The following is a 24672-nucleotide window of genomic DNA, read 5'->3' on the forward strand; positions in this document are numbered from 1 at the left end:
TGCGAACTTTCAGCTTTCTAGGAAAATTGTACATACCTGCATAAGATGTGTCATTCTTTGTTCAGAAATCTGATGTGCAAATGAACTATTAAGCACCATTTTGACTGCTCAAATATAAAGTGGGGGATGCGGGACGTCGGGCTAGCTAGTTTTTATAACTCGAATGTAAATATTTCAAGAAGAGTCATTACCTCAAAATATGAGATGCATATCTGTCCTATGTCAATTTTTGAAAACATGTATTTTTCTCAATGAGGACTTTAACTTAAAACGAAATAAAATAAATAGCCCTGTTCGCTAGTAAATTTCAGTTCAGAAACATCTTGATTGTGTATCGGAATACTTTTACCTTCGAACAAAAGATTTCTTCGTATGGAATTTGCAGCAAAAAGAGGAACTGAGAAAAATGCCTTCAAACATTGAACTCCTTTATTTTACTTATCAACGTAACTATTTGGTGTACAGTTATCAAATTCGGTGTAAGAGTGTAAAATTAGGTTCTAAAACCAAAACTCTCTAAATTGAAAAATAAAATTTTTCAAAAAAATTTGCAAGTTTAGGCCTCTGTTTCTTTTTAAGTCTTTTGAGGCCTGCACTTACTTCTTATCGCAATTACCGAGTCAAAGTACAATCTACGGGCTGCTGTCGTTTGAACTTGCAGGCGACAACAAGCAGACAAGTTTGAAAGGGCAGACGACAGCTTGAACAATTAGGTGGCCGTTTGAACTTGAAAATGCGCCAAACGTAATCCGCAGGTGGTCGAGACAACTTGGCGGTTTTCCCCGGTTCATGTTGGAACAAAATAAATAGATCTGATGACCAAAGTGTCCGTGAGTTCAACCCAAAGTGCTTCGCGCACAGTCCGACAGCGTCCACTTTCCCTTTTCACGGCACCTATTCACGTTCTCGGACAAACCGAACAGGCAGAAAACGCATGAAAACTGATTTTCAAACCTCTCCCCACTCTATCGGTACAGCCCCATTTTTTCGACAAGAAGGCAGGATTTTGCCTGTTTTTTTGCAAACCAACGCAGGAATGCGTGTCCCGCATGGTGACCTCCATCCACAGCCTTAAACCAGAAGTGCACTTGACACGCTACCAATGAGGCATGACGTAACAAAGTTGAGTTTGCGCATAATTGAGAGACAATATTTTTTGCCAGTTGAGCTTACCTTGTTCTTCTAGATAAAGTTGCATACTATTTAAATGTTGCTCATTCTTAAATATGCAGATTAATCATTTTTTCGTCTTTGCAGTCACCAAATTGCTACTGTAAGCAAGATCTTTACAGCATTTGGCTCAATAAAATCCATCAACATGTTGCTCGAAGCAATGCCTAATTTGGAAAGCTACTTTATTGTGTCAGTACTCCACAATTCAAGCTACAGTTACGAGGATTGATAGAATTTGGCTGCTAAAGGAATTTAAGCATCCTCAGTTTGAGGGTTCCTGTTTTAGGAAGAGTCCACAAAATTGAAATCCCAACCTTCTTATGCAAGTATAAAGTAATAGTACTATATAGCATTCTCATATGGTAGTGAGAAGTGGAGACAACGAATATATAAGATGAATGTCCACAGCTCTCAACTGCACTGTGAATCAATTCCACTGTTCACTGTGGTTATGGAGGCCTTCCACCAATATATCTCCCAGGCAGAGGAAGGAAGCATCATACCTTGATCTCGCTCATTCCTAAAATGGGGATTCGGTCTGATCCGGTCAGGAACACTGTTGGGAAAGAAAGGGGAAACAAGGCTTGTTCACTGCACCCCGTTAGGTACTATATAGCTTCACACAAGTTACAGTCCAGAACAGATTCGGAATGGCAGCTGCTGTAGTAGCAATAAAGATTATAACACACCCAAGCTCTGGACAGTGCAACCGGTGTGGAGAATTTGACGCCCAGCATTATAAATATGTTATTTTTTTACTTACGCAAAAATTTCTTCTTCTCTTCATAATCCAAGCCATGGAATACCCTCCAGAACATTCGTATGGTGGGGTGATCTGGACGGTAGCCATTCTTGTATTCTGCATTCTACACGATGAAGAAAGCTCGGTGTGAGAAAGGAGCCCTAGCACAGGAAGCTCTGGGGCAAAAAAAAATCTCGGAGGACACCATTTTTCGTATTTTTCACATTAACTGATGGCATTCAGGTCCACCTCACAGCATCCTCCCCAGGCTTCCCCCAAAACTGGCACTGGAAAAGCTGAATTTGACCTGGTGTCCCAAAGTTGCCTTAACTCCTAGCCACAGCAGTGGGAAGCCACAAGACATTTAGAGTTAGGTTTGTGAGCTCCAAGCTAGGAGCATTCAAAAGTAGCCATCAGTCACCTTTTCCAAGTCCCCCCAGTCATAGTTTTCGCTGCCAACCACGAGGATCATCAGCTCCTGGGCATGGAAGAGGTCCTGCACAAGAATCAGTCATATTTCTTTTTTCCAGCCAATACGATTAGTAAAGCAGGTAAACTGCAGTAGCACTGTGTCCTTTGCATCAACTTACGAGAACTTTGCTGCTGCACACTTTGTAGAAGCCCTGGGAAAAGGCCTCGAAGCAGTGCTGTACAGACGAGTTGAGCAGGAAATCCACATACAAGTCCACATATTCCTGCCTGGGAAAAATGGCAGATATTCGTTACCAGAGCATCGCTCATACAGGCCTTACTACTATAGCAATGCTCTGAGCACATCGCAACTTGCACCACAATCTGTGTCACCGTATGGTTGACAAGTATCTAAAATCATATCTGCACTCCAATGATGACATAGCAAAGCAACTGAAAGCTTCTGGAGTAGATTTATGGTAGACCAGGACAACACTGAAAACAGTCTACAACTATAAAATGAAAAAACCTAAATGCTTGCAAAGTGCTAAATTTTATAAGTAAAAGAGAGTAGATAGTTAACATTTTAACATCCTCATGTAAAACAGTCATTTAGAGAGCACGTGCTACTAAAACGACAAGCAGTCAAATGTAAAACATTGTCAGCCAATTCAACACGAGCTGAAGTGATATCTTTCCAAGATTCCAAAACTCATAAGACATTGCAGCAAAGATTAGAAAGATGAACATGAATAGTACTACTTAGGGAGAAAGCTGCTTTCTTTCTATTTCCTACATCGTGATTATGCAAATTACCAGACACGTTAAAGGGGTACTGCGACAAATGTTTGAGCTACTCCAACTACAATTTTTGAGTCCCCGGCTTTTACCCTTTCTGATATGGTATTTAGTATTACAATATTCAGAGTAGTTATTGAGAAATTGGCAAGTAAAATAATGCCAAAACCAACTATCAAATATACCCACGCTTTTCAGTGCCAAGACATCAGTGGCAGGCCGACTTTCAGGTCGAGCAGGTAGTCTAAAAAATATACTATGCCGAGGATTTGTTTCGTGCTGTTGCACGGGCGATGGAGCGAACTTCCAAAGCATTTATTTGATACCGTGAAACTGCTTGCAATCGGTTGGGAACAAATTCCACACTCAAAAGAGTGAACCCCTGCCTTTCGCTGGAATAACTTTCCCATTGTTGCCACTAGACTTTCAATTTGAAAAACAGGGCGACGTCCGAAATTGCAAGTTCAATAGCTTTGCGAACAAAAATTATTTTGGCCTAATATTCGAGTTACTAATTTAGATAGTTAGTGAGTTTAGCCGATTTTCAGTCTAAATCTTCCAAATAAAATGCCGGAGTACCCCCTTTCATAGCTGCCACAGGGTACTCTGATTACCTGTTCTCCTTGTTGACCTTGATGTGATGGCCACCCTTCTTGAGCTCGTGGTTCGTGGTGTGCCCATAGTGCTCCACCGACACCTGCGACATCACGACACTGCGTTGGCTTTGCAGTCACACTTCTGCTGACCCCACCTTGACTAACTGTATAGTTAGGTACCTTGCAGAGCAGAGTAGGTTTCGTCCCACGAGTATTGTGGGAAGCGATTACCGCTTTTGCAGGAAATGAGCCGGGTGTTACAACACGGGTGTCGTGTGTCTCCCAGCTCCCTCACGAGATGCTCGACAGCCTTAGAAAAGTTTACCTCGATTTCGCCTCCCCTCATGCCTTTGCAAAACGAGCACTCGCACTATAAGATAATATTTCACACAGGAGTATCAGCTAGCTCACACCTGTCGCTTTTACCGCGCTCCTAGCTTAAAAGTGGACGGAGCATCCCACCCGCACCAGTAAAGCAGCTCGTACCGCTGCCAATCGTACCCAAATGATACATTTCGTAAAATCCCCCAGTTAAAAAAAAACAAAAAAAAAAAAACAGAACAGAAGCAAAAATTTGCACCTTCTCTATATTGTGACACAAAGTGAAGTGCCCTGCTCTTCCCGCAGCATGGCCTTTACTTGGGAGCGTACACCTCCACTAGGCACGCTGCCAGTTCCACCCGACCTTCCCCTCCTTCCTACAGACGCACCTCAAAGTTGAGGAAGAAGACGCTCTCCAGGTCGTCCCCTTCGTAGCTGAGCAACTCTTGGAGGCCCCTGCGGGAACGAGAGCCCTTTGAAGCCGGGGCCGTACACGGACGGCTCACCCTCACTCACTTGGCCAAGGTGGGGGAGAGGTCGCCCAGGTCGTTCAGGGTCACCTTCCTGCGAGGAGACAGACACTGCTTTGGGTGCCACAAGCGCAAACATGACGGAGCGGGAGCCACTCAACTGTTTAAGGAGCTTCTTGTAGAGCACCAGGGGAAACGGCAGGGCGATGATGGTAAAGTTGTAGATGGCCAATCCGCACACAATGCCGATCAGGTAGTACATGACGTCCTCTTCGAAACTCTGAACAAAAGCCCAGAACTCTCACTTATACTAAATCAATGCAGTTTTGGTGAGATGGTGAGACGAGATGCACAAATTTGTACTAGGTACTCAAAAGCAATGTAATCAGAATCTCTAGGCAACTGTCATTACTAGCATTTTGAAGATAGCATGGCAAGGGGTTTCAGTTGTGCACAATTTACATTTTGAAAGAGGATTAGAACTGTGAAAAATGAAACGGCAGCGTTGCCGAAAGCATTTGATCGTCTCGAGCTTGTGTGATAGAATGCCGCTCTCTTTCTCAAGCACATGTGCACTGCGTCATCGTCGTTGTCGTGGCTCTTGTCACTACAATAGCTTTTTTGCCAGGCTTTCCACAAATATAGAAAGGTTGATTTGTGATGAAATCAATAACTTCCGCCATTCATGCACCATGTTCCCAGATGCGGACCTCGCGCTTCCAAATAACTACAGCATCACTTACTTTTAGAGAGAACCGACACTATCATGGTGAAATACAAGCTTCACAATTTCTTTGGATCATGTGCATATCGGTTGGCCGATAAGACATGATGCACCGTGTATGGAAGTAACAAGAATCAATTTGTGTTTATTAAGGGCTGTCCAAACAGGACACTTCAAGAACGCGTGAAGCGACACTTCTCCGGCGTATGTAGTGTGGCAATTCACTTCCATCAGTTTTTTTTTTGCCCGGGGGAAAGCTTTTTTTCTGCCATCGTTCGCCTTTGTCCTTCATGAAGGCCTAGAGCATGCTGATCATGTGGATACAAACATTACACGCTCTGTTGACTGCCAGTCAATCGCTCAAGGCCTCCCCTGCTCTTCAAGTCCGAAAAGAGGAAAGAGAAGGATATGTGGGCACGGTAGAACAGATGGACAGGCAACAGGCACACCACTGGCAGGTGGCATGTGATGTCAGGTCTGACAAACACCAACGTTAAAGAAAAGCAGGGGAGGCAAGGGGAGGAAAGCCGTGATGCTTGCCGTGATGCTTGCCGTGGATGTCCGAACAGAAGACAGACTGTCGGACTTCAACTTTCACTTCATGTGACAGAGAAGTGGCGGAGAAGTGTTGCCTCACATGTTCCGAGGTATCCCGCTTGGACACCCATTTAGGTCGTTTATAATTCAGTGGGAGAAGGTTTGTATTCCCCTTAACATGTAAAGCATATAGATCGCAGAACATATCGCCGACACCGCACCAGGGTACGATACAATATGCGCTCACAGTTGAAAACCTAAAATCGCAAAGCTATTCAAGTGTGACGAAAATTATCCCTGGAGAAGGAGAACACGGGGGACAAAGGACAAACACACATCTCCAAACACAGCTAGGCGTCCAGCTTGCTTGCACCTTTCATTTAATTGCATTATAATTTTAACCCTGAAATGCAAGTCATTCACTCTTGTTGGTGTAAGACTGGTGGCAGCTGACAAAACCCGTTTGCTCTACCGACGTCTAACTCCTGGTTAACTCAGTCGGTAGATCACTCCACTGGAATTGGAGGGCCCTGGTTTGATACCAGGACCAGGCGGATTTTTTTGGTCGCGCACCAGTCACCTAGCTGTGTTTGGAGATTTAAGTTTGTCCTTTGTCTCCCTCGTTCCCCTTCTGCAGGGATTATTTTCATCATTCTTGCCCAGCTTGCTTGCACCTTTGCATTGAATTGCATTATAAAAATATGCAAGTTAACAGGCTGCTCAGAAAACACACCTGAGTGTTGAACCAGATGCAACGTGACTCCGGGTACTCAGTGAACATGCCATATTTTGGGTCTAGGATTTCCTTGAGTAGCAGTAAGAAGAATTCCTGGGAAAAAGATGAGAGAGCTTAGCGTGCCATCAGAGAAACATGAGCCCATTCTTCGGGAACGTCCCAAGCTCCGAATGGCCGTAGTGGCCTAAACCTAAATGGCACATTGTAGTGAAGACAAGCAAACTTAAACAAGTGGTTTCTGCTTCAAATTTGCTCCTGCGCTCACAATCAGGCAGGCCAGAATTACAAACAATGAAAAATAACATTGCCATACATGAGAGCCAAACAGTCACTAAGTTCTTGAATGCCCCCCTGAGTGTTAGAATAATGTTCCTTTCCATCCAATCAAATAAGGTGTCAGAGTTAACTTGGAATTTTATATTCTGATTTAACATTGATAAAAATACGACGTGCCTATTTTGCAGACATGAAACCACTCCCCTTTCCTTACAACCACATACAGCCAAATTGGCTGGAGAATTTTCCGGGCAAGTACACTTGGATATCCTCCGAGCCGTGCAGCTGTACAACCCGTCTAGTAAATGCGTCTCAACTCGTCTAACCAGTAAATGAACTCCACAACTCAATCCCTCGCGGCAAGGGGTGGTTGGCGGAGCAGAGAAAATTGCTTGCCTTCCTGACGCCCCCGGCATCCACAGCGTCTTCTCCATGGAACTGGACCTGTGGGAAAATTCAGGTGTGAGGGCAGGAAAAAGGAAATCGCCAGGCATAGGGGCTGAAACAGTTCTTCAAGACCAACCAAGGTATGATAGCACGAATACGCAACTTCTATCCTACTTTGCAGCCCCCCCCCCCCCCCCCCCCCCCCCTTTTTTAGAGCGCAGCTCTTAGGGGCCCGTTCCCGGCTTGAGCGGCGTCGCCGTCGGCGTTGGCGTCGCCGTCGCCGTCGGCGTTGGCGTCGCCGTCGCCGTCGGCGTCGGCGTCGGCGTAACCAAGGTCATCCCAAGGTCACGTGACCCCCAAGGTCACGTGACCCCTCCCAAGGTCATCTCAAGGTCACGTGACCCCACGTGACCCCCTGAGACGTGACCCCTCGAGGTCACGTGACCCCTTCCAAGGTCATCTCAAGGTCACGTGACCCCAAGATGACCCCACGTGACCCTTTGAAGGTCACGTGACCCCCAAGTCACGTGACCCCTCTGAGGTCACGTGACCCCCGAGGTCACGTGTTCGCCTCCCCAAGGTCACGTGACCCCCGAGGTCACGTGACCCCCAAGGTCACGTGACCCCTTCCAAGGTCATCCCAAGGTCACGTGACCCCACGTGACCCCCAGGTCACGTGACCCCTCTGAGGTCACGTGACCCCCCGAGGTCACGTGACCCCTCCAGGTCACGTGACCCCGAGGTCACGTGACCCCTCCAGGTCACGTGACCCCAAGGTCACGTGGGGGTCACCTTTGGGGTCACGTGGCCTTGAGGTCACCCCCAGGTCACGCCTCCCCGAGGTCACGTGACCCCCTCCCCGAAGTCACGTGACACCCCCCCCGGAGCATATTAAAGAATGAGGGGAGGAGGAGGAGAAGGGGGAGGGGTCTACCCTCCCCTCAGTACCCTTCACTCCTCCTCCTCAAGAGCTGCGCTCCAATTCGGCGTTACAGGGATTTGTAAACGGCTTTCACTTTTTTTGTATGAGGTGTAGGAAGGGGGAGAGGAGAGAAAGATAGAAGGGAACGAGTGATAACACACCAATTACTCCTCCTTTCTTCTCTGTGTCTTGCAATGCTGTTGATCGCACACGCTACGACGTGAAGTCAACAGCTGCACCCTATCACTAAGACTCTTCTCATGTGGGCTTGCCACAGTGCGACCAACACACACATGGACAAGCAAGGTCCCATGCAGGGTTCTCGTATCAAGCTCTCGCTTTAAAAGTGGGCAATCTTCATAGCACACCTTGAGGGGCTTCTTGAGGTCGGCCGCCGACTGGTCTGCCAGCTGGTTGAGGGTGTCATTGACTATGTTTTCCCGCCCCACGTAAAGCACCAAGTACGGGTTGGACGGGGGAACCACGGGCAGGATGAGGCTGGCAAAGGTCTGCTGGCAAGCCGTCTCCATCGCTTGCTGCACACGCGCCCGAAGCACGCAGACAGTGGGACACCCGTGAGGAACGCCCACATTGCGAGAAGCAAAACAAACAAGAATCAAAATAACCGTTTTATGGGAAGTGTTGGGAGGAATAGAGTGAAACCCATTTAGAATAACCCACGTACAGCGAATTGTTGTCGATATCGAGCTCACAAAAAATTTAAATAAAAATGCATGTCAAAAGTACTTTTTATAACGAACAACATATTGGCTATATCAAACTTCTTTCCCCCGGGAAGGCTTCCAAAAACACGCAAACAATAGTCTTCTAGCCTCTCCCTCTTTTCTCCCTCTCCCTCCCTCCCCCACCCTCCCTCCCCAAAAAAAAGTAGAAAACAAAGAAAATTTTAAAAACTCAAGTTGCAAACAAAATTGATAGAAGAGAAGCGATTTAGAAGGGGAGAAAGCTAAAAAAAATACACTCTATACGCACGCACAGAAAAAAAAATCTTTTCATCCCAAAACCATTGTTATTGAAAAGAAGCGATTCAGGAGGGGAAATAAGCTAAAAGAACAAAGTCTGCAACGCATGCGAACAAAAAAACAAAACAAGAAAAACAACGACTTTCCAGCGCATTGTTACAGGGCGGAAGTGAAGAGATGAGAAGGAAAGATAAGCTCTTGCCTTACAACGAATGCATTGTGTCAGTTCGTTGTAAATGGTTTTTACTATACAGTTGAACCCCTCTAAACGAAAGCCATCAATAACGAAATTCTCGCGGCAACGAAGAAATCTGGCGGCCCCAGCGAACATCCATAGAGTTCAATGCATTTGCACCCTCTCAGCAGCAAAGAGTTTTTAAAAAGCAGTCCCGCATTAACGAAAGTTTGAGGTAGTGATCTGCAACATTTTTTCGGCACATGGGCCAGTTAGGAACCCAGAAGTACAAAAAGTGGAGCAGCGCATTCCTCCGACAAGTCGAACACATACGTTTTCGACAAGCATCGGCGCGGCCATTGCTGTTTACATCCGGTCGAATAATGATAATGATAGCAACGAGATTTTTTCTTTTTTGGTAGCTGAAAACAGCATTTTGCTAGCCCATCTGTTAGCAACTGCAAAATGGCTGCCCGCTGCCATTTTGCCCTCTGCTGCGTGCACGCCGAGATCGCTCGCGCCTTGTTTACTTCCTTTTGTTTGGCCTGCCGGAAAAATGCCGCCTGCCATTAAAAAGCTTAAGTTTGCGACGCTTCAGGAGAAGTCTGCAATCGTCGCCGATGCTGTGAAAGGCAGAAAGAAGTCGAATATCGCGGAGGAGTTCAGTATCCCGTGCAGCTCACTTTCTACGATTCTGAAATCCAAGGACAGCATCAATTTTGGTTCTGGAACGTAATAGGCATGCTTATTCGTCCATTTTCACAACAGCGAAATTCTCGTGAGAACAAAAAAAATTGCCTTCCCCGACGGTTTCGTTATTGCGGGGTTCGACTGTATCGAATTACTTGCTATATCGAACTGACTGTAGCGTTTTCTGCTGTTCGTCATAAACGGGTTTGACTGTATGGGGAGCAACCTGCCAGTTTGTAAATTTGCTTGGAGGAGGGCAAAATCATGAACCATTCCACACTGAAGGTGGATGACCAGCGAAGCCGTTTAGCACATGACACAGACCCCCCCCCCCCCTTCCCGAGGAGCCGGAGAAAACTAGACGCGCAACGGGACCGTCACGCGGCGGAAAGTAGACATGCGCGACGGGACTGCCACCCCAGGAGAGCGGAAGGAAAGGAAACTAGGCACGCAAGCACTTGGAACGCTGACAAAGAGAGGGCGTGCGAGCAAAGACATGGCCTACGCGGGTCGCACAACGGCCAATCTTTGAGAAACCTATATTATCTACCTGAGAGTCTACTGACCTTGAAAATAGACCTGTTGCTAAATTACCCAAGCATCAAGGAGAATGCAAGGAATGGTGTTCCACGCGCCGCACGTGCCAGCGTCTGCAGCAGTGACTGTTCTAAAGCAAAAGCCCAAAACAAATGGCATCTTGCACGTGCGGTCATCAACGCTTTATTTTAATTATTTACCTCAAACCTTTTATATGGGGAAGGCGTATGCATGCGGTGGTGTGAGCGTAGAATGTTTTAGTTCACTGCACACAAGAAATCCACGGAACCCTAGCCATAAACAGCTTTGCTGTAGAACTCGAAACCATTCGTAAGTTGCCACAGACAGTCCATATACAGTCTAAGCTTGATTTTGACCAAGATTCCGGTCTGTTGTATTAGTGTTTTATTAGTTATACTTGTATTGTGTTTTCTTTTAGGTTATTACTCTCAAGCACTATGTCTTACTTGCGTTTAACAAGTGTGATGCAACCATCTTTTATGTATTTTAACCCCCCTACTGTAATGCCCCCTGGGCGATGTAGGTACAGTATAAATAAATAATAAATGAAGCATGTTGTATGCAGATATGAAGTTGAGTCAATGGTATGTAGAGGAGAACCAACCAAAGCTTCACAAATCGGTATGTTATATCTAAGGCTTTCGAAGTTTATTTTTCGTCAAATTCGGAGGGTGTTTATCGGAGTTTATATTTGTTTGATTTCCAATTCTCCGAAATTCGGAGTTTAATTTCGCAGTGTTTCCTATTGAAAATAAATATGTAAATAATAACCGGATGTAAACGTATGCCAGATAAAAAATAAAACGCACCTTGTATCGATTAAAATTTCTTCAGTTGAATTTGACGTTCGTGCCATTGCCATTGGCAATATTAATTTGTCCCACGACAAAAGTCGCACACAAGCGCTGCTTCGATAAACGTACCTTGAAATCAATAAACTCCCGGGGGCAGTAGCTACGAAGCTTGTAGTCATCCCGTCCTATTCCATCAATCTAGCCCGCGACTGCGCGAGGTGGAGTGGTTAAGGATGTGACAGAGAGTTTCAACTGTCCCTTTTCTCTATTTAATACAATCTCTATGGTCCATAGCTTTCACTGTTACAAAAAACATACCTTCTCCTTTCTCTAAATCGAAAATCGCATGGCTCCAACTGGAAACCAAAAGAGTGGCTTTTGTCGTGACCCGAATGTACTATGACCTGCTGCCCTGAATCAATTATGAACCTCGACAGGACAAGCAGCAAGACCCCTTTTGACAACGGTCTGAGATTTGAAAGATAATTATGGTGCCATTTTTCCAGGACCATTGACTCCATGCTGACCAAATTGTAAAAAAATAAAAATAATAATGTCTTTTACCTTTGTTTTTTTTACTTTTTTGCAGAGGGGGGGGGGGGGTAGGGGATAGCATTGGCACATAAACATTCGGAGTTTATCGGATAAATCCGAATTGACCAAAATTTTACCGGCGGGTGTTTTTCGAATTTATCCGAAAACAGGGAGTTCTAGTTGTATCCAAATGTCTTTTGTAACCAGGTCTGTTGTAATGAGCTTAGACTTAGTGGGTACAAAGCAAAAACATAAATATAGATGCCCAAGTCGAATGTCCTGTGTCCCTATCTGCTGCCTGCCGGGGGATCGGTGGCCGAGTGGGCAAGCACACACCAGCTCGGAGCACGTGGAGCGAAGCTCGTGCTGTAGAACCCAGGGATCTTGTGTTCAATCTCCATCCCTGCCCATTTCGATCTGGATGAGCATCGTACCAGCGTGCGGTCGTGTATCACTACTGCATGGTGCGTGTTAAAAACCCCAGGCTAACGGTTGAACTGCACTGGCTAAATTGCTCATCTACAGCGAGTGACTCGTCGCAACTTTGAAATGGCTCACCAACTATGCGCTGTATAAATATCCACACAACCCAAATTATTAGTTTTCTGCTGTCTGCCATAGTTTGACGTAAGCATTCGGTGAAGACCGAAGAAGGACGTCACCACAAAAGCTTAGACACAGCTGCGGCGCACAGTTGCTTCGCTATTTCAGAGGCTGTGTCAAGCTCAGCAGATTGTAAAAAAACGGCTTAATGAAGTCACTATGGTTTGAAAAAAAATTATGAAGAAAAACCCTCTCACTTATCTCGGGCTCCACCGTTTTCCTTGAAAAGGTGCATGTTTCCCAGCTTAACACTACTGTAGATGTTTGCAGTGCGCTGAAATCTACTCTGGTCAGGTATTAAAGGTAAGTCACAAAGAGATGTCCTGACGCATGGCCTCACCTGCATCTGGATGTGCGAGTCCGTTTGCAGGATCAAAGTCTTGGCTTGGGCGTTGAACACAAACGGATAGTCGCAGAAGTACACCTTGTTTGTCTGTGTGAAAACGATGACCAAAGTCAAGCATGAACAATTACAAACTTAACTTCGCGTGAAATGAAACTAGCAGAACCAAGAAAATGAGAGCAACAGAAGGACTTGCACACATCAGAGAAAAAGATGGCAAGATAAAAAAACAAGTACAGCAATCCCTCGTCATAACGAAATCGCTTTTTATGAATCATCGCATTTTTCGAAGTTGGACGCGATCCCGATTACGGCGCATGCATTTTGAACCGGATTATTCGAAGCATATCGACAGCCGGACATGCTTGATACGAAAGACGACCCGCCGAAAGTACAGTATGTAAGCCAGCGCAACCTTTCCAAAATGTGCGCAAAAAGCCATTAGCTGCGAAAGCCATATCGTCTTTGGCTACTATCACTATAAATGCGCGAGGAGCGCGCAGCACGTGCCTCGCATGCGGAGTGTCTGTCATGCCCACCTCTTTGGAGCTGCGACGCACCTGCTCCTCGATTCCGACTTGTCGAGTCAAGGGAGCAAAGAAGGTGGTAGATCGCCAATTCGGAAGCTCTGTGCGCACAGAGGAATGCGGCAGCGTGCAGAGCGACAATTCCGACACTTCACACGGTGCCCACGGTGACCGCGGCGCGGTTCTCGTCAGAATCAAGCCAGGGAAGCACATCCCCTGCCAACGCCCACCCCTTTGGAAGCACCGTCAGCACCGTTCCAACTCCCAAGTTATCTATAAAAATAAAAGAAAGAAAAACTCCGTTTTACCATTTAGTACAGCCAAAGCTACAGAGGAGAGAGTGTATGCCAACCTGTTCAAGAGGAGAGAAAGGAGGAACGAGCGAAAAGGGCTGGGATTTTCGTGCTGGATTCTCCCGTTCCTCCTTTCCTTCCTATTGAACAGGTCGGGATACGCCCTCTCCTCCGTAGCTTTCGCTGTACTGTGGTTGACTTAGTTGACTTGGTCGCAACACCCGCAATGCACGTGTTTTCCAGCTTGAGTCTACACTGCATTTACGGATCGCATGCGCGTCGAGGCAGCGTCTTTCATATCGTGTTCTGCGTTGCAAAGGCAGCACAGCCCGTCTGCCGCGTGTACAGTAGCTGCGTGCAACCTGCTTCACTGCTGATGGCACCGCCAAAGCCCGTGCGGAAGTGTTTGACCCTGGAACAGAAAGTCAAGCTGATCCGAGAAGTGGAGAAAGGCGGTCGAATGAAGTTAGAAATTGCGAAAGAATTCAACATTCCGGCATCGACGCTGTTGACAGCTTTTCTTGTGCACGCATATTTGATGTGCCAGCGGATGACATCGAGATCTGCGACGACCTTTACAAAACCGTGCACAAGATCGTCGGTGCAACGGTGAAACCGACTTCGACTCATTTGCGCTTGTAGATGAGGACACATCAGTTGTAGCTCCTGTCACGGACGCCGAGATCGTGGATCTCGTGTGTAGCCAGGGTGAAGACGAAGGGCCGTCGAATGAGGAACCCCGAGATGTACCCATAACTGGAGAAACGCGAAACATGCCTCGTCGTCTTTGCAACAAGGTGGAGTGTGGCGGCAGGGATGACAGCCTCGTGCGGTGCTTGAGGCAGTTGGAGGCGGCTTTTTTAATGCCTGGCAAAAACGCCCGGCAAACTGATCTCCCGTCTTTTTTCGTGTCTCAGTAAGCCTAGCTCATTAGCAAAATTTGTTTCATTGAATATATATTTGTTATAAGCCTTTCACACTGTTCCTCTGCACTTTCACGGTTACTGTTACTCTTTTTATGGCCGTCACGTTTTCATAGAATTACCGCTTTTATCAAATTTTTTTGCCATCCCGTTGACTTCGTTATAACGAAGGATTGCCTGTAATTGCAAAACCTCACATGCCTTACAAGTCTATTCCAAGGTTTCCGCCGACTGTTTGGCTGTGAGTGACCTACAGCAGGACAGGTGTCTGCAATGTTCACCCCCGCTGCTGTGTCACTGCTACAATCGCAGCAGGCAACAGCGCGACACATTTGTGATGCCGTTGGGCAGAAACAGAAGGACCCCTTTTGGAAATGCAGTAAACGCGTGAGTTGGAGACGCATTCCAGGCGCCACATAGCTGTGCCGTGCATACAGCATCGCCCCTCGCACGGGTGGCTCACCCTCTGCGCCCTGCTCGTCTGGATCCACTGGATGTAGTCCAGCTGCACGTCTACCTTCTCCGTGACCGCAGGGATGTAGAAGTGCTCGTAGGAGACCAGGCTGCCAATGTCGCGGTTCACCTGGGCATGCCGGCAACCCCCAAGGCATCACTGGCAGCCTCCCGATCGGTGTCCCACACGAGTATGCCCGACTTTCCCGGTGTCTCACGGGAGTAGCTCAACTGTCCCGGTGTCCCATGAGAGAATGCCCAATTTTCCCAGTGTCCCATGGGAGTGTGATCACTTGTCCCAGTGTTCCACGGGAGCACACTTCTGTGGGACAATTTACTAGTCTTCTCGTCTTCAAAGCAGAGCATTTCCTTACGTGGTTCAACCTTGACAGGATGTCCAGGGCCAGCTTCAAGTGTCCGTGATTCTGTTTCGTCTGCAGGAGGGTGAAGAAAGAAAGGTCTGAGGAGGATGCTTATTGTCGATCTAACCGAAAGAGAACAAAAAAGCTAAAAGCTATTTTGATGAAGAACTGATTGACTGAGACTTATTAGACGCAAACATTTAGCGGAGGAACATACAATAAAATTTACCAGTACTTTGAGCCCCCGAAAAGTATGCACTTTTTTGCGCCGACACTCACCGGCGTTTCTCGACCAAGAACGTAGATAATGCATTCCTTAAAAATCTGGAACAGAAGACAAACGACAAACACCTTTTACTCAGACGAGGGCATAGGGGTCAATTGCCGCCACCGCTATGTTGCTTTTTCTAGAACGAGGAATGGTGTCCACTGAAACCTTAGACAATGCCCATAGTTTGGAAGAAATGTATTGCCTGATCAGTAATGAGAAATTTACAAACTAAGAGCTCCATATAGGGTGTGCTGATGCAATAGAAAGCATCATCAACCTGCTGGGAAGAAAACAATTCCGTCACCAAACAACCTTCTGCAGATGCAAGAATACAAAAATTCAAATAACCTTCGATTTAGAACCTTTAAACTTCTTTCAAGCACATCCACCAGTGCGGAACATAAATTTGAGATATTGTAGCAGGTTCAACGCGAGTCATTACACATAATAAATGCATGCCACTGCTCGATCGAAGTTAGATCCGCAAGTGGCTGGAGCAAGCAAAGGACAGCACTGCTTTTCTTTTTCCTGAACAGCATGCACTTCTAATTGTATTGGACATGGTTCTATCCCCCAATGTAAAGGAAGATGGCAAACTAGAAGTATTACCAACCCCAACAAGGTCTTCAAATTGTGCTTCACCCAGCAAAGACCACCACCTTTCTGCAAGCAAGAGATCCAGTCAGTAGTGCGTCACATCTAAACTACCACCAGCCATTGAAAACCATTTCCAGGATGAACGAATGCTCCTCTAGAAATGAAGTCAGGACAACACAGGCAGGCAGCAATTATTTGCAACTACATGTATTAAAATTTCACACTAATAAATCAATGGTTGCTATGTCTATGAACAATGATAACAAGAGGTTAAATCATTTTAGGATGGCACAATAAACATACATACAGTAATCTGATTTGAATTTGAGATCCCATATCTGTACTTCTTTTGACAAGTCACAATACCAGATTTACATTTTAGAACTTTCCTGTAAGTGATTGGAGTTTAATGTATGCATGACTTCATATGAAAAGCCTTGCATTCCCAATAACTTGATCCTAAAGTAAAATTGCAGCTACAGACGTGTAGGGCAATTCACACACTTGCATTGAGTCCGATCGAATGCGACTGCAACCGTTTTTTAAGCCTCTTATGATTGGAATGCACAGCAGCAATGGCGGATGCAAGCGGCTTAAAACCCCGTTGCCATAGCAATCCGTAAAAGGACTATTGCCGCAAGGTGTTGCGGTTGCACTCGACGCAGATGTGTGAACAAGCTTTAAGGCTGACAAGAAGTTCCTTGTCAGGATAGACAATCGAAAAAATTTGTTTGTTATTGAAAAGAAAGAATGAAACTATATTTTGGCCCTTTTTCTTCGTGGCTGTATGAGCTGCAACCGCATAGTATTTTAAATGCTATTACCAAAATAACTTACAGCTTTTCCACTCTGATGAAGAAGGAAAACCAGCGAAGCTGTACTATGGTGAGAATAAAATAATGGCTGGCTGCAAGTTGGCAAGCCAGAGTAAAAAGGCTGGAAAGGTTGCTGCCATCTATGAGTGACGGTGGCAACCAGACAACTGTAAAGCCGGTTGTCTGGCTGCCACAGTCACTAATAGATGGCGGTAGCTGTCCAGAGTTTTGTGTCGAGATTTGTTTGCCCACAAACACGATACTGGGAAAACAAGTCCTTAACAGCCCCACTGTAAAAGAAAAAAATTAATATTCATTCTTAATTAGTTTTCTACCTAATAAAATAAAGTATATGAGTGGCCCAATAAGCAAATGTCAAAAGAAAGCTGCAAATGTTTATCCACTCACCAAACAAAACAAAAAAACACACACAAAAAAAACACTGCTTAGGTAGCATGTGCTCGCAGCTCACCGAGGATGGCTGCTGGTCGGGGCTTGAGCTGTGTCACACACAGGCAGTACTTTCCCACCAACGTGGCCAAATGATTGGCCGGATCTCGGAACAGGTGGCACAGGGGCAGCAGCAGAAGCACACGCATGGCTTCAATGTCAGTAGGGGAGTTGGTAAGGCCTTTCACCAGCTCTTCCAGGCATGTGCTGACCTGCAAAGAGATTGTCAGCCTTGAGGGACGGCCTTGGTGCAGCAATATGGAGGCTTCCTGGCGTCAGAGACTACGAGACGATTCACGGGTCACATGCAAGAACAGAGGTGAATGGCATTTAAGAAGCAGTTGACAACCTTCCAGAATAGTGTGACAGATGAGCAAAGCCCACTTGCAATGTTTATTTTATGTTACAAATTACAAAAGGCTACAGTGGAAAGGATTGAAATAATATATTTTAAAACCTTTTTTTTGCACTGTTCATAAGTGAGCACCAAAACAATTGATAAGAAGGAATGTGGGCAAGTGCAGCATGAACTTGAGCAGTAAGGTTTCCAGTTTGATGCAAACTCATAAAAGTAAAATAAAACCAAGCGCACATGCATGCGATGCTGCACATTTCACCGATACACACCATTTAATTTATTAATGCGAAGGCTCATAGGAGGTTGGCAAAGACTTTCCATAATAAGTACTAGAGCATCAAATTTGTAGGGGGTTTTGTGTGCCAAACTGATAAAGTGCACCATGCATGCCCCAGTGAAGGACTGAGGATCAATTTCAACCACCTGGGGATCTTTCGATGTACAGCCGAAATCCCGGTTACATGGCACCATTTTCTGCATTAAGCCTTTGTCAGACTGCAGGCACATCAGCTAGGATTCGAACCCGCCACCTGGTGATCTGTAGGCCGAAACTTTGCCTCGGACCCACCGAGGTGGCCAAGTACTAGAGCATAAGCCACAGGCAGTATCTGAGAGTGTGACGCACCACCTGACCAATGGAAGAGTGCTTAGCGTCTTGGATGCATCGGAATCCATGGCGCGCTGCCTCCATGTCTACACCGGGGTTCAGCTCGCTGCAATTGAAGTGGCTGCCATCCTCCTTGAGGTACGAGGCATTCAGGCAGGCACACGAGCCGAAGATGGTCTCAAGGTACCTGAGTAAACCACAGCATCAGGTGCATTCTATCAGAGCTCGATATGAACAACCTAAAAGCAAAGGAGGAGACACTTGTTGCATGTATATTCACTAAAGAGGATCACTAAAGCTTCACACGATAATTTATCCTCCCCTTACCCTAAAACTAACAGTAATTAACCGGAAGATGGCGTCACTAGGCTAGGAATGTCAGCTACCATTTCAAGGTTTTTTCAGGCAGTTTTCCTTGAGAAACCAGCTGAACATGATCTACCTTAATCCTACTTAACCCCAATGAACTTAGTCTAAGTATATTGAGCATCACCTAATCGTTTCTGGTAATCTGTAGGATCACACCCAACTTTCTTTTAGAATATTGGTGCGGCACCAATGAAGAAAAGAGAAAGTTTATCTCTATACAGGTTTGAGTCGAAGCCTCCTTAATGCTCGTGCCTTCCAAAAAACTTTACCCATCATTGGTGAGATGTAGCATATATACGAGTTATTCCATATGATTTACCTGCATGATACATCATTAGCTCGACCTTTAGGGTTTGCAGGGAAAGCAAAAACCCCGCCGACTAGAAAGTAAGAGGGATTTCTCGGTCCAGCAATGTGTCCAACTGTCCCGAGTTGCGTGGACGAAAGCGCGAGGGGTGCAAGTGCGCGCTAGGCAAGTCGGATTCTCACGAGAGCAGCTCTTGCGGCACCTGCTCAGTGGCAGGGAAGAAGGGCAGCTGCTCCAGGAGATCGTTGTCCAGTCGAAGCACCTGGCTGTCCTTGCTGTGGAACCGGAAGTCCAGGGGACGGGGAGCATCCACCTGCCACCAGAATGTTGCGTTGCACTCCCGGGAACATGCTCGCTCTACGCCTTGGCAGCTACCTCTTTTACTCCAAGTTCGATGCAGGGGTCAACTGCCGTCATCAAAGCATCTTGCAAGACGTCACGCCTTACGTGCAAGTTGGCACACTATACTATTCGCCTGTGGCTCTGATTAGGTCATGTTCAATATCTCCTGTTTTAACTAGTGCATTAATATTAAAGAGATGTGGACTAAGAATTTTAAGCCCCTCAACTCACAATATTACTTTTTTCTTTTTTTTTTTTCTCGAATTACAGCGACAATTATTGAGGACAAAGGAGAGGGGTGGACATACCTTGTTCTCGTAGCAGAGAAGGAAGCAGCGATCTCCCCCGCTCACAATTTTGTGTACCACCAGCTGGTCTCCTTCCTTTAGGGATTCAACATCAGCTGCTAGATCGAACCAAAGCAGAGTGAAAGGAGACGGAACATCGGCAAAATGATTGTCGCAACGACAACCGTGTTTGGTCCGCAGCTCACCCCTCCGCAAATTATACGTACAGACCCTTTTTGGCAATTCTACCTTTTTGTTGATCCCTTTTCAAGCCTGAACTACATATGACAGGCACTTTCTCAGACTTTTTACACTTCATTAAGATCAGTCAAGAAGAAAAGATTCTGTGACATTCTAATGAGCAAAAGCTGATGGCTCAACTTTGTGGAGACAGGGCTAGCTACACTGTTTCCTCTGTCCATATGCTTACACCATTGCTGCAAAGCTTTTCATTTTCAGGAGCTTCAACATCATTAAGCACTCCAGGGGAGAGGTCAGATGCACTATACCGAGAGGCAGAGGGACATAACAAACAAAAACATGCCAAAGACACTTAAGAGCGCTTACATGTAAGAATGCGAAAGCATTATAGTCCCGCAGGTCCAGCGGTAACATCACGCTCCCCCACTGCGCAGGCGCAGTGCCCCTGTGGGCTTCACGGCTTTTGTGACGAAGCCTCTGCGTTGCTGTGCTTTTCTTTGTGTTTTATTCCTGAGGCACGTTCGCTTTAAACTTGAGCGGCACGTGCTTGATGACATATTTTAATGCGAAAGCATTAACTGTCCCGTGGAGCGAGCTGACGTCATTAGTTTGAAGCTCAGAAACCACACCTAGTTTCCGCGATTTCGCCTTCGGTTTCGGTTTCAATGGCGGGCGCGCGTCGACAAGGCTCTCATTGTTAATGGCGCACCCCATGGCACTGCGTGTCCAGCAGTGCGCCATTAACACAGAGCGTCTAAGGTCAGCGTGCCCAGGGGAGGACGCGCGCTGACAGGCGACGACAAAGAGAGCGGACGAGCGGCTTGCATGCATTCGCATTCACAACTCATAAGAAGTGCTTAGGTGTACCTAGAGCTTTTGTATGACCATCTTTCGGGCACAATGCATAATGGGACATATAAATATTTCACCTTAATAGGTTACATACACTTGTCTCCTATTTGCAGGAAATTGTTCAAGGAGACATTGATTTCCATGACGCTGTAGAGTAAGAGTAATTTCTGCTACAATAAAAAATAACAGGCCCAGCCACCATAGCCAATCTCAGCAAGCACCAAAACTAAGAGCAATAAATCAACCGCAACGAGTCTCAGTGAATAAAGCAAATCCAGTGCAAGCAGGCATGACATGGCATGGCAGATGACAGACAAACGAATACTATAATGATTGTTGATAGGTGAAAACCCAAAACCTTCTCCACGATTCCCAGTGTATTAGAGCTGGCTAGAATGCAACTGCACAAAGGAAGACTAGCACTGGAGCAAAGAGGCAGCTATGCAGAAAGAGGAACCAGCCACCTTTGGGCAAGCAGAGCGAAAGCAATGCCGTAGAATTGGCACTAGAGCAGGGGTCAAAGGGGGCAGCGGGGAAGACCAAGGAAAACGGCAGTGGCCTTACGGGCGTCCTCCGACGGGACGTCCTCCGCGTCGACCACCTCCGAGTGCGCGAGGTCGGCCTCAATGACCTCGTCAGGGGTGGCCCTCCCCTGGCTGGGGGCCGAGGGGGCCGAAAGGGTATCCTCTCCACTGGGGCAGGAGGCGTCGTCGGACAGACACTGCGACCAGGAGATCTCCGAATCCTCTGGGGACGGGACCATGGGGGGGAGCTCGTGTTGAAAACGGACAAACTTTAGTGCTGCGGTGTCCGTCTGGGGGTCTTAGTGACAAATGTAGCCAGTCTTCAACGTGCTAGGAAGAAACCATCCTAAAAGATGTCTTTATCGACACAGCAACAGAAGGCTGTTCTGCTGCCAAGGGGCAACACAAGGTTGCCGATTTTCCATTGTGAATCCCTGTTGTCTGATATCGAAGAAAACAATTATGCGGTGAGCCGGTGTGTGCCCTGTCATTAGCGTCATTTCATTGTTACATGCCTAAAACTTAGCACTGCTACCTATGCTGTGCTTCTTTTGCTCCTAGTTGTAAAGTTGTTATATATCTGGAAATCTGGTAGTGCCAACGGCCAGCCAGCAGGCCTACTTAGTAGTATGCCAGGACATCAACTAAACACAGTTAGTATAAGAAAAGAACACACACAAAAAACACAGCAAATAAAATGAAAAGAAAAGAGAACTGAAAACATCGGTGGGAACACATGAAGAAATATGCCATGAAGAGAAAATGCCATGGTTACTACTAAGTTCAGAGAACATAAGTAGCTCTAATGCGACAGAAAATGTCCGTCGTTAACCTCTTGCCTATTCATTTTTTTCTTCAAGGAGTATACAGCAAAGTTTTCTTTTAAACGGACAATCTGCACTAAAATAAGACAAAAATATTTCCCCGACTTCCAGATGTCACATCTTGCTCTAAATCAGGACTTCTGGTCTGAGCCCACTGATCTGCAGATGCTGAAGTTGATGGAATACTTGCAGGATTCACTTCATTTTCATCACTCCTGTCACAGTCCATCAAACTATCGCCCGATTCCTAAAAATCATTGTCACATATGCCTAAGCATTAATCCCTTTCACAAGGAAGGTTTTGTATCTGCTCCGTGCCAAAGCCACATTGTTTTAGTGTAAACACTCGCAAGCGACTGCTAATTTTTTTCTTGGCTAAATGGAGCGTTCTCTCTCTGTCAAACAGCAAAACAAACGAGCAAACTACCCAAGTTAAATGAAGCACCAGGGGTGGTTTTGCCATCTGCCAGAGAGCGCTCTAAACAAGCGCCGAAACCGAAACGCAAGTCTCGCTCGTGGTCGGGCATTATGCTCTGCAAGGGGTGGCGCAAGTGATGACACTGGTTACTAGTAGGTAAGGGGTTAATGAAGTGGAGAAGATACACCAGCATACGTCAGGATCCTAGACTTCCAAGACATTCAACATAAACTCCCCATTACCGTAAAATACGGAGCAAGCACTCAGTCAAAATATGAAGATAATCGCGAAAATTGGGGAATGGGCACTTGTTAGGTCATCAGTTCTACCTATATATGTACTGTGCAGGGTTCTCCCCACAGTGGGCGGCAGTGGCTTTGTCACCCACCGCTCAGACTGACCGCCCATTGCTTCGATTGACCGCCCAAAGCTCGATTACGCCACAGGATGACGACGCGATTTTGCCTCTGCGCATGGCTGCAGACCTTCGTACTCAACAGGCCTGAACACCGCAACTTTATTGCGTGTTATTGCACTGCCCACCGCCGCCACTCAAACAAGAAAAGCGGAGCCGTAGAGCGCCGCAGGCGGTAGGGGGGGGGGGGGGGGGGGGGGGGGGTGCTCGGCTGAAGAGAAACAAAAAAATGGATGCGAGGAACGCACACCACACAGCAGTTCTCACTGCAGGTGGTGAGTAGCAGAGAGAAGAAAGCCGAAAAGACTTTTCTTTCACTGCTTAATGCTTGCTCACGCCATGCTCATGCTTGCCCCGCCCCGCTCCGCCGATACTCATACTCTCGCAAAGTTATTTAGAAACATAATGAAAATAACTGCATGCAAATTCATTAAACAGTTCCCAAGATATCGCTGGGGTAAGCGCAAAAGCCAGCAGAAAAATCTATTTTGAGAAAATGGTAGTTGGAAAGTTGCAGACACATTTTCAGCATTTAGCCCATTTCACATGGCACGATTCTGCTCGCCATTTTCAATCTCATGAGGCAAAGAGCTCGTGGAAACAGTACTCATGCCCACAAGTCACCGTCCACGGCTTTTATTCATTTGCTTTTTCGAGCGAGCAACGTCGCAACCGAAAATCACAAAAATCGCAAGCAGGGGTGTGCTATGATAAGTGTTCTTACGTACTGTTTGTTTGTTCCACTGTTGTCTTTACTTAGTTTCGACGGCCGATGGCATAGATAGAGGAATCGCAATCCGAAGTAGCGACGCAGTGAGCATCGGTATCCTGCCGTGAAAAGGCAAGCCACCGATGTTGCTTCCGATGGTCGCCATGCATAGAAGCTTGCACTGACTGCTTCCATGGATCATGTGTGCACAGTCTCCTACTTCATTCCCCGCACCTCTTGAGGCCATGAAACACGTGGGCAAAGTATGCAAAACTACTAAAACAAAAAGCTGTAAACGATCGTAAAGATGGCGAAAAGCAAAGTGGAGTGGACTTGACAAAGCGCAGGAACAAGTAGACGACGTGAGGCCAGCAAGGCGGTGAGACACGCCCCGGCGACGTGGTACCCATGGCAACGGAAGGAGAACAAACATTGCGGCCGATAGTAGTTGCGTGCTCCCTAAGCGGGCACTTTGGCCAATCACTGCTTCACAATCGCAAAGCAGGAAAACGCTGATGACGCCAAAACTATGTGGCGGACACTACTTTAAAGAACAACAAAATTTAAAAAAAAACAAGAAAAAAAAAAACTTAGCTTTAAAGCACAACTCCACTTCATTTTTGATATTTAGAAAACTATGTAGCCCTCTTCAGTATCATATAGGAAGACCCCATATCAAATATTACGATCTAATTCCATCTATATATTTAATAAACTGGCCAGCAAACCTTCAAGTGAGCCAAGTCGCCGAAATCTGCCAAATCCAGCGTGCGACGTGAGGCGCAATCGTCAGCGCAGTCAATGCGACGGAGTTGGAGCGGCCAACGTTGAGCCACTACATCAGAGGCGTGACTACGTCATTCTCACATTTTGTTTGTTTTTACTTCTCAGAGCGAAATTGAACGATAACGTCATGAGTTTCTCCTCCCGGTGTTGGCTGAACGGCGTCCACGTGATCACCATAATGCGGATGCGCTAGTTTGCGCTGCCCTGCG

At 46.4% G+C, this 24672-nt stretch overlaps 1 protein-coding gene across 1 annotated transcript in view; it reads right to left on the reverse strand.

Annotated features, from left to right (window-relative positions):
• Positions 1–24672, reverse strand: part of LOC115316590 (probable E3 ubiquitin-protein ligase HERC3) — a 58725-nt gene that overhangs the window by 5463 nt on the left and 28590 nt on the right. Inside the window, exons 10-30 of the mRNA XM_029976004.4 lie at positions 21352–21534; positions 19756–19853; positions 19288–19418; positions 18448–18616; positions 17487–17676; positions 16216–16265; positions 15611–15655; positions 15344–15403; positions 14980–15099; positions 12771–12863; positions 8462–8629; positions 7181–7228; positions 6506–6601; positions 4673–4791; positions 4558–4605; positions 4431–4497; positions 3739–3821; positions 2506–2614; positions 2337–2411; positions 1937–2039; positions 1677–1729 (exon numbers count right to left, since the gene is read on the reverse strand). Of these exons, the coding sequence (XP_029831864.2) occupies positions 1677–1729; positions 1937–2039; positions 2337–2411; positions 2506–2614; positions 3739–3821; positions 4431–4497; positions 4558–4605; positions 4673–4791; positions 6506–6601; positions 7181–7228; positions 8462–8629; positions 12771–12863; positions 14980–15099; positions 15344–15403; positions 15611–15655; positions 16216–16265; positions 17487–17676; positions 18448–18616; positions 19288–19418; positions 19756–19853; positions 21352–21534 (2108 nt within the window). The remainder of the gene's footprint in view (positions 1–1676; positions 1730–1936; positions 2040–2336; positions 2412–2505; positions 2615–3738; positions 3822–4430; positions 4498–4557; positions 4606–4672; positions 4792–6505; positions 6602–7180; positions 7229–8461; positions 8630–12770; positions 12864–14979; positions 15100–15343; positions 15404–15610; positions 15656–16215; positions 16266–17486; positions 17677–18447; positions 18617–19287; positions 19419–19755; positions 19854–21351; positions 21535–24672) is intronic.

The sequence above is a fragment of the Ixodes scapularis genome, unplaced genomic scaffold (assembly GCF_016920785.2).
Source record: "Ixodes scapularis isolate PalLabHiFi unplaced genomic scaffold, ASM1692078v2 PGA_scaffold3__209_contigs__length_174095766, whole genome shotgun sequence".
NCBI lineage: Eukaryota > Metazoa > Arthropoda > Arachnida > Ixodida > Ixodidae > Ixodes > Ixodes scapularis.